This window comes from Leptopilina heterotoma, unplaced genomic scaffold, assembly GCF_015476425.1.
Source record: "Leptopilina heterotoma isolate Lh14 unplaced genomic scaffold, ASM1547642v1 Lhet_206, whole genome shotgun sequence".
NCBI lineage: Eukaryota > Metazoa > Arthropoda > Insecta > Hymenoptera > Figitidae > Leptopilina > Leptopilina heterotoma.
This window is the reverse complement of record NW_025110922.1, coordinates 950,195-964,357: the sequence shown is the minus strand read 5'-3', so window position 1 is coordinate 964,357 and position 14,163 is coordinate 950,195. Positions and strand designations below refer to the sequence as shown.

The window sequence follows — 14,163 nt, the reverse complement described above, 5'->3', positions numbered from 1 at the left end:
AATTTATTTTTATTTTTTCAAAATTTGTGTCAAAATAAAAAAATTTTTGAAAATAGACTGTGCCATTCGAAAGCCCATGAAAGAATCTAAAAAACCCATATCCTAATTTTTTTTAAAAATTTTTTCCTCTAATTATAAGAAATAATCAAAGTGGAGCGTGTCACGCAAAAGTTCAGAACTTCTACCCCCTCCCCCTCGAACAATTTTTTATAAAATTCAAAAAAATTTATCCGACAAATTACTAACCTATAGGGCATATCATAAAAAAAAATTTGGGAATAATTGGACAACATTTTTTTTTTTTAGGTGAACTTTTGACGTGCGATATCCACCATAGTTTGTAGATTTTTTTATTCGTCTATATAAAAAATTTTCCGGAAAAAAAAGTTGTTAGTATTTCTGTTTCTTTTCATATATAGGAGGTGATTTTTTGTCTGACTCGATAACTTTTTTTTCACTGAATTTGTGAATTTTGTCTGACTTTATATACGCCGTTTTTTTCCACTTTGTCTGACGCATACATATTGTTTCTACGTGTGTGAAATACACATTGGTTTCATCTGATTACATAAAAGAGTGAAATTTTTATCTTCATGCATACGTATAGAAAAAAAAGTGTTTGCTTAAAATTTTTACTACTGTTTTTATTTCTATATCCCAATGGGAAATTAACAACTGGCGTAGTACTGCGCCAGCACTGGCAGCACTGGCGGCAAGGCTGAGAGCCAGCACTGGCATGGCACTGGGATGATAACGCCGTCTGGCGCTGCCGAAGTACTGTCTGTCAGTGCTGCCAGACAGCGCTGGCGCAGCATTGGACCAGTGCTGGCTGAGAATATTGCCGCAATAAATGCCGTATTGTTATTAATTGGTCGTAAATTCATAATTATAAATTATTTAACAACAAAATGGTAAATAATATTAATAAATAGTTATTATTCATAAAATATTTCTCTTCTTAAAGAAATTGTATTAAAGATGGAGACTAATAATGGATATAGTAAATGAAGTAGAAAAAAATTGTTTATAACATTTAAAAATTAAATAATAAACAATTACAGTAAGTGTGCATTAGATTTTCATATTTTAGTACCTAACGATTGGAATCTAGAAATATCGCAAACCTATGAAAATAAACAAAATTGCTGACGAGGGGAATCGAACCTACGACCTACGGACTAACAGACTAACGCTCTAACCACTATGCTAACGACACATGCCTACAGTAAAGTATTAATATCTCAGTATCATTCAGACATACAATTATTGAGTCAAAGATGAGAAAAAAATAGGGATACGTTAGAAATAATAAATTGAAATCAAATAAATTAAACTAAATTTTTAATAATTAAATTAAATTACTTTACTTATTGCATTTAACATTTTACGTAATTCTTAAATTACGTGGTAATTTATTAATAATTTTTTATTCATAGTAAGAAGTATAATAGTATTTTAATAGGAACCAAATTATTATTGAGATTAAAGTTTAAATTTTGTTTATAATTTTAATTTGTTTAAATAATTTATTATTTACAAAATTAGACAATTGTGTTAAATTGTTATTATTAAATTTAATAAGAATAAAAAATGAACAACTGAAAAGTAAAATATTAATTTTTTTCAATAAATTTATATTTATAAACATTTATAAACTTTTTTTATAATTTTTTTCAAGTTTATGTCAAAAAAGCAATGTTGGCAAAGAGCGTTGTGAACAATTTTTCTATACTCAGCCAGCACTTGCCGCCGAGCCTTGTCCAAGCTTTGGCGAAACAAAAATTCTGTACTGCGCCAGCACTAATTGTCGAGGCTCGGCTAGACTACGCCGAACAATCGTCTGAGTACTAAGCCAGTGGTGAACATCGGCACTACACTGGCATTTCCCATTGGGATATTGAAGAATTGACTTTTGTCTGACTAAATAACTTTTTTTCACTGAAATATTCTGATTTTTGTCTGACTGGACGTAATTTTCCCTACTAGCTTTTTATTGTGTGTGTATGAAACTTTTTTTCTCTTTATTTTTTTGCTCTTTTAAATTATACATTAGGTGCGTATAAAATTTGTAATGTCGCAGGTATAATTTTTTCTATTAATTTTGTTTTTTCCATTTTCATTCTAGAGAAAATTTTGGTCTGACTTCATAAATTTTCATTTACAGCAGTGAAAAAAAATTTATTTGATTCAAATAAATCGATTACTTGTGTATTATCAAATAAATATTTCTTTGCTCTCTGAATAAGTAAAAATATTTGATAATTTTAATTAGTGATTGAATTTTTGCTTTTGAATTAATAAATTTTATTAATAAATAGTCATTTCTACCAATTTAAAAACAGATACCATTTAATTAGTTTAAATAAAATAATTTGTTGGTATGTTTTAATTTTATTATCGGATTTTAAAACCAGAAAAAAACGTAAATTTATTTTAGAGTCTACTAACCTACATATTTATATTTTATGTGATTCAAATCAATTTATATTAATTGCAAAATAAAAATTTTATTTACTTGAAAAAAACATTTTATTTGGACCAATAATAAATTTATTATTCGAAATAAAAAAAAAATATTATTTGAATCAAATAAATTTTTTTTTCTGTGTTGAATCTGAGATAAAATATATATTTTTTCATCTTACAAATAAATTTTGAATAAAATATTTCTTTGAGAGTGTATATAAGAGGAATTACTATACAAACAGTAATTCCAATGTTTAGTTTTGGAGTAGTAATTAGTGTTTAACAAAAGAAAGTCTTTATGCTGAAAAAATGATTGTTGGAATGTTTATAATTATTGTAATTGATGTGAAAATTTCAATAATATTGGATAGAGAGTTATATTGACTCACCTCGTCTTAGAAAGGACTCTAATTCGGGACTTAGCTGCATGGCTGGTCTGCAGTGGAGGCAAGCTACGTTAACCACATTTGACAAATTGGGAACAGAATCGGCAACAGAATAGTGATTATTTTGCAAAGTTAATGGTACCTCCGAAACAAGATCCCTCACGTCTGGGACTTGATCTCCTGTAAAATTCATTTATTAAAATATTTCATAATCCTCAATAATATACACCCAGAGACAAATTTTATTTAAATGAAATATATTTTATGTTAAATAAACGTATTATTACACTAAAAAAATGTATTTGATTTAAATAATCGATTAATTGACTATTATCAATTAAATATTTACTTGAATCAAATAATATTTATTGGAGTCAATTAAATGGTTCAATTCATATTTAAACCAATAATTTCAGTATTTGAAGCAAATATGAAGTGAACCATTTAATTGACTCCAATATAAATATTATTTGATTTAATTAAATATTTAATTGATAATAAGTCAATTAATCGGTTATTTGAATCAAATAATTTTTTTTTTCAGTGTATTATTATCATTAATATTATTATTTATTTTATTGTATATTATACCCTTATAAAAAAGTTATATATATTTAACTCATAGCCAATAAAACTTCACGTTTCATATAAATTTATTTGATTTCCCTAAAGATTCGAACTGCAATTTTTTTATACCTATTTCGCGTTAAAATTTAAATTTTGTTAGAAAATATGTTGTTTCTAATTTAATTCAATTTTGTAAATGTTGAATTTATTATATTTTTTTCTTGTTTAGTTAATACTTGTATTTCTGTTAAATAAAATTTGTCTTTAGCAAACAAATTTTTTTCTTTGGCTCTGGGATAAATATGTCTATATACATTACTTTCATTTAAAATTTAATTCAAACATTAAAAAAGAAATTTATTTTATTCAAATAACCGATAACTGGGATATTATTAAATAAATGTTTACCTGAAGCAAATTTTTTAATAAAAAATATATTTTAAAATAATAATTTTAATATATAATTTTCCGTAAAATTATTAAAAATTATTGAAAATTATTGGCTGGAATGCAATTTATTTGATTTAAATGAAAATTATTTGATTCGTAAATATTTATTTATTGACACATTTATAGTGGTAAATTATTTTTTACATTTATTCTCTTTATTTATGTGTTGAAGTACGTATAGATAAATATGAAAAAGTTCATTAAGAATTTAAAAATAATGTTTGGATTGAATTTATAGTAGCGCACTTGACACAATAATTTTATTACCAATTTTATTTATTAAAATTTGCAATTGCTTCAACCTTGCTCTTTTCAAAACAAATATAATATCATTTCCGAAAATTTTCACTCGTTTGAGAGTTAATGCGATTTATAAATTAATAAATTTTCAAAAATAATTAATATACGCTCCAATTTCTATCTCACAAACAGCCAGAATTTTTAATTATATTTATATATTTAGAGAGAGAAAGAGACTGCTCACGTATAAAATTATTTGGAGGTCATCCACAAAATGCTCATATAACGTAAATTATTCAATTATTTTATATAAAAATAATTTTCCTAAATTTTTGAACGAAACTTTTTTTCTGCTTCAATATTTTTAAAAATTACTTCATAAAAATGGAAAAAAATTAAATATTTACCTAGTCAAGAGTTAATTTTCCTAGTATAAAAAAAATGTAAAAAAAATACTTAAAAGAAGTAATAAAAATATCGCCGTTAAAATGAACGACAATATTTTTTCGAAATTGAAAACTTTTTTTTTCTAAATTAAAAATTTTTTTTCTATTAACTTTTTTTGTATACAGTTACCTAAATATTTTCTCAAAGTGGGCTGTAGATATCCCGTAATCATGATCCAATGCATTACTTCTAAAGTCATCAGACATGCGACATTTAAAACTCTTTGAAGGAAATTCATATCTTGCGTGAAAGCTTTGCCGAAATAAGGTCTGATAGCCCATGGGGATGGATTCCCTTGACGTGTGATTGAACCAGTGTATAGAGCGACCTAGAAACGTTTAAGAAAAAAACACAACTTTTTTTAAAAGCACGGATGAAAGTTTTATATTAAATTTTTCTATAACAAATTTTTCTGTGACAAATTTTTCTTTAACAAATTTACAAAAAAATATCTTTTTTAAAAGTAAATAAAATATTTTTAATATATATACTTAAAGAAAAATTGTTTTATCGCACTATTTTTTTTTATTAATAAGTACACACGGAAAGAAAATAATATGATGAAATTTTGTAAAGGTATTTTTTAATTTAAATGCGACGAAAAGAGGAAATTTTAATATAATAAGCAATTTTAGTTTATGTAAAAGAATATGGAATTTAGTGAAATTTTATTAAAAATCTAGAATTTATTAATATATCTACTCACAGAGAAAATATTTGTTTGAAACAAAAAAATGGTGTTTAAAAAAAAAATGTTTTAATTTTTTTAAAAAAACCTTTTAGCTTAAAAATTGAAATTTGTTTGAATTGAAAAAACTTTATTTGTTTTTATAAACATTTGTATTTTCGAATGTACGAAAAAATAATTTTCAAAAGTATTGAGTAAAAGAAAAATTTTCTCTTAAATTGATGTGTTTAATCAAGAGAAAAATTTGATTTGGAGCAAATAGAAAGTCGATAATATTTAAAGAAATCATTCGTTTGGTGTTTTTATTTTTATTAGTCAATATAATATTTTGTGATCAAAGAAATATTTTTCTCCGTGCTTGTGAGATTTTTAAAATTTGATAAATTTCTTTTCATTTCATTTATAAAAAAAAGCATCAAAGATGTTTGATAACAAAAAAATAATTAATAAAGAGTTTTTAATTATCGCACACATATATACTTGAATTACTTTTGTACGATTTTATTTAATTGTCCAAGAACATTTCAACTATCAAACAAATTAATTTCAGATAATTGAAATGCCAAAGGATTTCATTACTCAAAGAGGCTCTAATTATAATTAAAGGTTTTATTATTAAACTATTATTTTTATTATTATTTATATTATTTTTATTATTATTTATATTATTTTTATTTTATTATATTTATTTCTATTATTTAAATTATTCCAGACAGATTGTAAATTTTCGAATTTTAAACGATTTTGTATTGTGATTTACAGTTTGTATTATATAAATTAAAATTTATTGTCTTTTATATATGAAATATAAATTTATATTTTTTCTTTTTTCTCTTTGAAACAGATGAATTTGATTTAGGATTAAAAAATAAATAAATTAAAAATTTTCTTAGTTTAACGTCGTAATTAAAAAAATCCCGTTTAATTTATTTAACTGATTTAAATCGTCTACTATTTCTGCGCTTTTTATATACTACTAATTAGAATTTAAAATCATAGAAAAATAATTTTATTTTCGAATATAAATTATTTAGTAAAATAAATTTGAAAATATTGCGATGATAATAAATTAAATAACAAAATCTATTTATTTTAGGAAAAAGAGCAATTAAAATTTTTGCGCATAATCACAAGAAAAACAATTTTTTAGTCTCCTTCCTGAATAAGAATTAATTTACCGGGAATTAATTAGTGCCGTATAAATATCCGTTTTCTGGAAAATAAATATGCTTTGAAGTGCTTTTTCTCCTGTTTGTAGTAATGCCTCTCAAATACTAATTAGAGGAACATATTTTCCCTTTTTCTCACCGTTTAATAAGCAGAAGGTTAGAATAATAATAAAAATGATCATTTAATAAAAAAAATAATACCGATCATGATTATAATTATAATAATACTAATAATAATAATGATAATAATAATATCTGAATTTTTCCAGATTTTTCACTTCCGACTAAAAAAAATAATAATGATAATATAATTAATAGAATAATTATGATGATAATAAAAATAATAATAATTTAGTCGAATTCATAAATAACAATTCCATATAGTGACGTGTATAGAAATATTTATAGGAAAATTTATACAATATAATAATAAAATAATAATTAAAAAAAATAATATTTACAAGAAAAAAATGTGAATGAAAAGGACTCGCTAAAAGCAGATAGTTTGATCAATAAAATAAATTTAAAAAAAGTTTTTGAAATATATTATGAAATTGAAAATAAAAATGAAAAATTCAAGCTCTGGAGGTCGACTTAAATAAAGAATATTTTTTCATTACACAGAGCACGTATATTTCTGTCAATGGAAAAATCAGGCGACGTTTCTTTCATAAAAATTTCAAACATTTGACCATACAAATATGTGTTAATCAAATCACTGTAAATTCTTTGTACTCTGTTTTATTAAACAAAAATCAAGCGTAAAAAAATTCAAGGCCAAAAAATGTTAATAAAAAATAATTTTTAACGATTCGTCATGGAATGGAATTTTTAATTTTAAAAATTGACGTCACATTTTTCTGCAAAAAATTATATTATGAATATTATTCTTTTATTTACGTGTTTAAAAATAAATTTCATAGTTTCTAGTAATGGAAAATATTTTTAATTATGTATTATTATTATTTATAGTATTTTTTAAAAATTAAAATGGAAAAATATGATGACACAATTTTACATTATAAAAATATAATATATAACTATATATTATAATACACTCTTTTGACAATGTTTAAAAATTGTAAAAAAAAAAATTTCTTTCTCTTAACAAGAAAATTTATTTTTTATATAGTTTTTTTTCTATATTGATTTTATTTTTCGAACCTTCAAAAATATAATTTATATTTGTTATTTTTTGATTTAAATTTCAAATTGAATTTTACATTTCAATAATTTTCAATATTACTTCCTCATAAAGGAAGTATTGTAATACCGAAATTTTTCGAGTTCGATTTTTTGACATATCTTTATGTTATTTGACCTCAGGAGTTCAAAAATGACATTTTTAAAAAATGTCATTCCGTATGTGTGTGTGTGTGTGTGTGTGTGTAAACATCACATTTTCATAAATATCTCGAAATCATGAAGAGCTTTTGGGTTGGATTTTTTTTTAAATTGTAGATCTCACCTGCGGACATAAAATGAGAGTACTTTGAGATAGATTAATAAAGTTTAACTAAATTTTTTTTGGATTTTTAATTTTGCAAAAAAACGTTTTTTGCCCATAACTTTAAAAAAATGTTAGGACACTTATAAATGTTTTTCCATAATTTTGTAGAGTTTTTTTAGACGCATCTTTTGAGCCCTAATTGAACATTTTTCGTCCATATTAACCGGAGATATTAAAAATTTAAAAATTCAAAATTTTGGAAAATAAGACTTTTTTGAAAATTTTGTTGAAAAATGTAGAAGTAATCTTAAAATTATCGTTACCGACTTGTAGAGCCTCAAAAAACGCTTCGATTGACCTATTTTTGAACCTAATTCGATAATAAATTTCGAAATTATTGGTATTTTAAAAACCAAAAATTGTGGAAAATGACATTTTCTCAACTTTTTTGTTTGAAAATTTTTGTTTAACTATTAAACTATTATAACTATAGTGTAGAGTATTTAAAAATACATTGATTGACCCAAGATTCAATCACTTTTACCATATTTATAAAAAGTTATTCATATATTTTCCTATTATTATTATTATCTCTATGTGGAAGTAAAGTGTTCATGAAATGAGCACCAAAATTATAAAAAAAATATACAACTTGGCAGCGGTTTTTATTTGTCATTTTGTGTGATTCTCGTGAATATTCAAAATTTTATATAAATATTGAAATTTATGGATGAAAGAAACAATAATAAATGAATAATTAAATAATAATAAATATTGTATAAAAATTGTATGATTAAATAATTTTTCTAAAAATTATTTTAATATGATTTATTAAAGTACCTATAGTTTAATTTTTTATTGTTTTAACAATATTTTTTTAAGAATTACATCTTTTAATTAATACAGGTTTCGCACTCATCTACTAAAAGCTACTATTTCTGTTTTTTTTTGTTGAGAATTTTTACTACTTTAATTAAAGTTGTAACTAATACTAGAAATCAAAAAACTATTCTCAAAAATTATAATCAAATTCTTCAAAACGATTCAATTATTTTCAAAAAAAAATTCGAAATTAAATTATTTTCATAGATAATAAAATTTCCACAGGGATTCAATTAATTTAGAATAGAATTTTTTTTTAATTTAGAAAAAATCAATTATTTAACAAAATTTGTATACAATTTTTTACAATAATTCAATTACTTTCACTAATAATAACAATTTTCATGGAAATACAATTTTTTAAAAAAATTTTTGATAAAATTCTAAGCAAGAATTCAATTATTTTCATAAGTAATAAAACTCATCGAAGAAATTAAATTATTTTTAAAAATAACAAAATTTTTCACAGAAATTCAATTCATTTTAATAAAATTTTTCGCAATAATTAAATTATTTTCAATATCAAGAATTTTCATAAAATTTCGCGAAAGAATTCAATTATTTTTATAAATAATAAAACTCATCGAAGAAATTCAATTATTTTTAATTATTATTAATTAATAATTAATTAATTTTAATTTAGTATTTTTAATACCTATTTTTAATTAGTCGAAAAATTCAATTATTTTTAATACTATTTTTAATTAATCGGAAAATTCAATTATTATAACAAATAAAGTTTTTCACAATAATTCAATTATTTAAAATAAAATTTTCACAATATTCATTATATTTTGAAAAACTGAATTATTTAAAACAATTTTTATAAAATTCTAATAAAGAATTCAATTATTTCCAATAATAACAAAATTTTTTACGGAAATTCAATTCTTTATAAACACTTTCATAAAATTTTTCGCAATAATTCAATTATTTTCAATATCTAGAATTTTCATAAAATTTCGCAAAAGAATTCAATTATTTAAAAGAAAAACTGATAAAATTTATCTGAATTTCAATTATTTTCATAGATAAATAAAATTTCCACAGGGATTCAATTAAATGTAGAATAGAACTTTTTTTAAATTTAGAAAAAATCAATTATTTAACAAAATTTTTATACAATTCTTTACAATAATTCAATGACTTTCACTAACAATAAGATTTTTATTGAGATTCAATTTTTTAAAAAAATTTTTGATAAAATTCTAAGCAAGAATTCAATTATTTTCATAAATTTAAACATTTTAATAAAATTTTTCGCAATAATTCAATTATTTTCAAAATCAAGAATTTTCATAAAATTTCGCAAAAGAATTCAATTATTTAACAGAAAAATTAATAAAATTAAATTATTTTCATAAATAATAAACTTCTTCTCAGGAATTTACTTATTTTTGGAAAATTTTAATAGAATTTTTCCAAAGAATTCAATTATTCACATAAATAATTCTTCGAAAGAATCCATTTATTAAAGATGAATAACAAAATTATTCTTGAAAATTTAATTCTTTTGAGGCATTTTAATAAAATTCTTTGCAAAATTCAATTATTTTCATAAATAATAATATTCAATTATTTTTATAAGTAATAAATTCCTTCTTGGAAATTCAATTATATCTAAGGATTCTAATAAAATCGTTCGCAAGAATTCAATTATTTTCATAAATAATAAAATGTTTTTTAGGAATTTAATTATTTTTAAAAAAAATTTAATGAAATGCCACACAGAAATTAAATTTATTATCAAAAATTTTAATAGAATTCTTTGTAAAATTGAATTATTTTAAAAAAATTTTCGCATTTCATAATGAATTTCAATATCTACTATTTTTATAAAATTTCCAAACAGAATTCATTTACTAAAAATATTTTTTGTAAAAATCTTCTTAAGAATTCAATTATTTTTATGAATAATAAAAATTTCTAAGGAATTCAATTATTTAAATTAGAATTCACATAAAATTATTCGAAAAAAATCAATTATTTAAAAATGTTTTTAAAATTCTTCGCAAATATTAAATATTATTTTGATAAATATTTAAATTCTTTCATGAATAATAAGATTCGTTGTAGAAATTCAATTTATTAGTGTATAAAACGAGTTTTTTTGGTCGTCAAGTTTACTTTTTCGATAGCCACTTTTTTACTACTTTTTTTAGTTTGAAAGTTATACTTTTTGCTACTTTTTTAAAATTAATTATCGAGTGCGAAGTCTGTTGATATCATCGAGTGATAAATTTTAAGCCTTAAATATATATAATTTTCAAAAATTCGAAATTCAGTAACTTATAAGAATATTGTTATAAAACATGAAGAAATCGATCACTTCGAGTCTTTGACTCGGAGTAATCGATTTCTTCATGTTTTACAATAATTAATTAATTGAAATAATTTAATAATAATTTTTTTTTAAATATGCAAAATTATAGTTATTTTTAACTATAATAATTATGAAATTTAAAGAGCAGTTAAAAAAGAAAAAAAAATATAAATAAATCGTTTATGACAGCATATTTCAAAGCAAGAAGAAGAAGAGGAAGAAGAAGAAGAAGAAGTGTGAAAAGATTTTTTTTTCTAAATGTATTTATTTAGAAAAAATTCTCTCACCAGAATTTTCGAGGATTTCATAAATATGTATAGAAGCAAATTTCTCCTCTATTATGTGTGTTTGTTGAATATTTGATAAAATTTAAAATTCCTTACTGTATTCAACATGATAGTGGGTATTCGTTCGCCGTGAATAATCCCTAGCAGGCACTCAGGATAAGCACCATCTAAAATTGCAACGTCCCAACGAGCTTGAGGGTTGCCTTCTGGTTTTCTCAAAACCGTTACGGAAGCTTCATCTCTCAGCAATGCCTCGCAAGCTTCCCATCCATATCGCATTGCGTCCCAAGGGGAAATTGGTAATTCATTGCGAAATCTTGAACCAACCAAATCCCATTCCGATGTATAATTGCCTACGTAGGCCTGAAACAATAATTTTATTTTACAAATTTCGTACGCTCAATTTTTCCTCGAATAATCGAAAAGTATAAAATTCTTTAAAATGATTCAATTATTTTCATGAAATATTCGAAATTCAATTATTTTCAATATCTAAATTTTTTTTTTATCAAATTTCGCAAAAGAATTCAATTATTTTTAAAAAAAATTATAAAATTCAATTATTTTCATCAAATTTTGCAAAAGAATTCAATTATTTAAAAAAAAAATTATACAATTCACCCAAAATTCAATTATTATCATAATAAATAATAAAATTTCCCCAGAAATTCCATTAATTTAAAATAGCATTTTCAAACAAATTTCGAAAAAAATTTTATACAATTCTTCACAATAATTCAATACCTTTCACTAATAATAACATTTTTCATGGAAATTCAATTTTTTAAAAAAATTTTTGATAAAATTCTAAGCAAGAATTCAATTATTTTCATAAATGATAAAACTCATCGAAGAAATTCAATTATTTTCAAAAATATCAAAATTCTTCACAAAAATTCAATTCATTTTAAACATTTTAATAAAATTTTTCGCAATAATTCAATTATTTTCAATATCAAGAATTTTCATAAAATTTCGCAAAAAAATTCAATTATTTAACAGAAAAATTGATAAAATTGAATTATTTTCATAAATAATAAAATTTCCACAGGGTTTCGATTATAATTTAGAATAGAATTTTTAAAAAAATTTAGAAAAAATCAATTATATAACAAAATTTGTATCTTCACAATAATTCAATTACTTTCACTAATAATAACATTTTTCATGGAAGTTCAATTTTTAAAAAAAAGATTTTCATAAAATTTTAAGCAAGAATTCAATTATTTTCGTAAATAATAAAACTCATCAAAGAATTTCAATTATTTTTAAATACTATTTTAAATTAATTAATCGAAAAATTCAATTATTTTCACAAATAAAGTTGTTCACAAGAATTCAATTATTTAAAATAAAATTTTCACAATATTTATTATATTTCGAAAAAATTAATTATTTAAAATAACGTTTAGAAAATTCTTATGAAGAATTTAATTATTTTCAAAAATAATAAAATTTTTCACAGAAATTAAATTTTTTTTAGAACATTTTAATAAAATTTTTTGCAATAATTCAATTATTTTCAATAAATAATAATATTATTCTCAGGATTTCAATTATTATTAATACAATTTATACAGGAATTGCTCAAAAAATGTAATTAGTCTTAAAAATTGAATTCCAATGCCCCGAAAAAATCAATTATTTAAAATAATGTTTTTTTTAAGTTTTTAGAAGAATTCAATAACAAAATTATTCCCGAAAATTCAATTATTATGAGACATTTTAATAAAATTCTTTGCAAAATTTAATTATTATATATAATAATCGTCGTGATTCCAGATTTCCGGATCTCTGTCCACACTTGAAGTTAGTTATAGTTATTCTTTTGTTTTTTATACGTTTTGATAGAAAATAGAAATATACATATACACATATACATACATTATAATAATCGTAAGTTTCCTTTCCGTTAGCAAATTATGTGCATTCATTTGTTTGTTTTGAAAATTTAATTTTGTGGGTTAAGTATTGGCATTTTTTATATATTTTTTAATGTTAAACTTTTTAATGTGGAGAATACTTTACTTATTAAATTGTCTCGACTCTTTGGTAAAAAATCTAAAATTATCAAAAATTCGAAAAAATTAAAAAATTTGATTTTCTTAAAATTCAACATTTTTTCTTCTCTTTTATGGGATTTTGCTTCATTATTTTTGTGCTTTTGGAAAATACTTTACTTATTTAATAGTCTCAACTCTTTGGTAAAAAATGTGAAATTATAGAAAATTATCAAAAATTCAAAAATCCGAATTTCTTAAAATTCAACATTTTTTCCTCTCTTTTATAGAATTTAGCTTCATTATTTTTGTGCTTTTGGAAAATACTTTACTTATTAAATTGTCTCGACTCTTTGGTAAAAAATCTAAAATTATCAAAAATTCGAAAAAATTCAAAAATCCGATTTCCTTAAAATTCAACATTTTCTCTTCTCTTTTATGGGATTGAGCTTCATTATTTTTGTGCTTTTGGAAAATACTTTACTTATTAAATTGTTTCGACTCTTTGGTAAAAAATCTAAAATTATCAAAAAATCAAAAATCCGATTTTCTTAAAATTCAACATTTTTTCTTCTCTTTTATGGGATTTAGCTTCATTATTTTTGTGCTTTTGGAAAATACTTTACTTATTAAATTGTCTCGACTCTTTGGTAAAAAATCTAAAATTATCAAAAATTCGAAAAAATTCAAAAATCCGATTTTCTTAAAATTCAACATTTTTTCTTCTCTTTTATGGGATTTAGCTTCATTTTTTTGTGCTTTTGGAAAATACTTTACTTATTAAATTGTCTCGACTCTTTGGAAAAAA

General features: G+C 21.7%; 1 protein-coding gene across 2 annotated transcripts in view; it reads right to left on the bottom strand.

Moving 5' to 3' along the window:
- The window catches only part of LOC122501229 (UDP-glucosyltransferase 2-like), a 44,632-nt gene that overhangs the window by 12,257 nt on the left and 18,212 nt on the right, over positions 1-14,163 (bottom strand). For both annotated transcript variants that reach the window (XM_043610538.1, XM_043610539.1), the window contains exons 3-5: positions 11,452-11,718; positions 4,686-4,884; positions 2,856-3,032 (exon numbers count right to left, since the gene is read on the bottom strand). In XM_043610538.1, the coding sequence (XP_043466473.1) occupies positions 2,856-3,032; positions 4,686-4,884; positions 11,452-11,718 (643 nt within the window). The remainder of the gene's footprint in view (positions 1-2,855; positions 3,033-4,685; positions 4,885-11,451; positions 11,719-14,163) is intronic.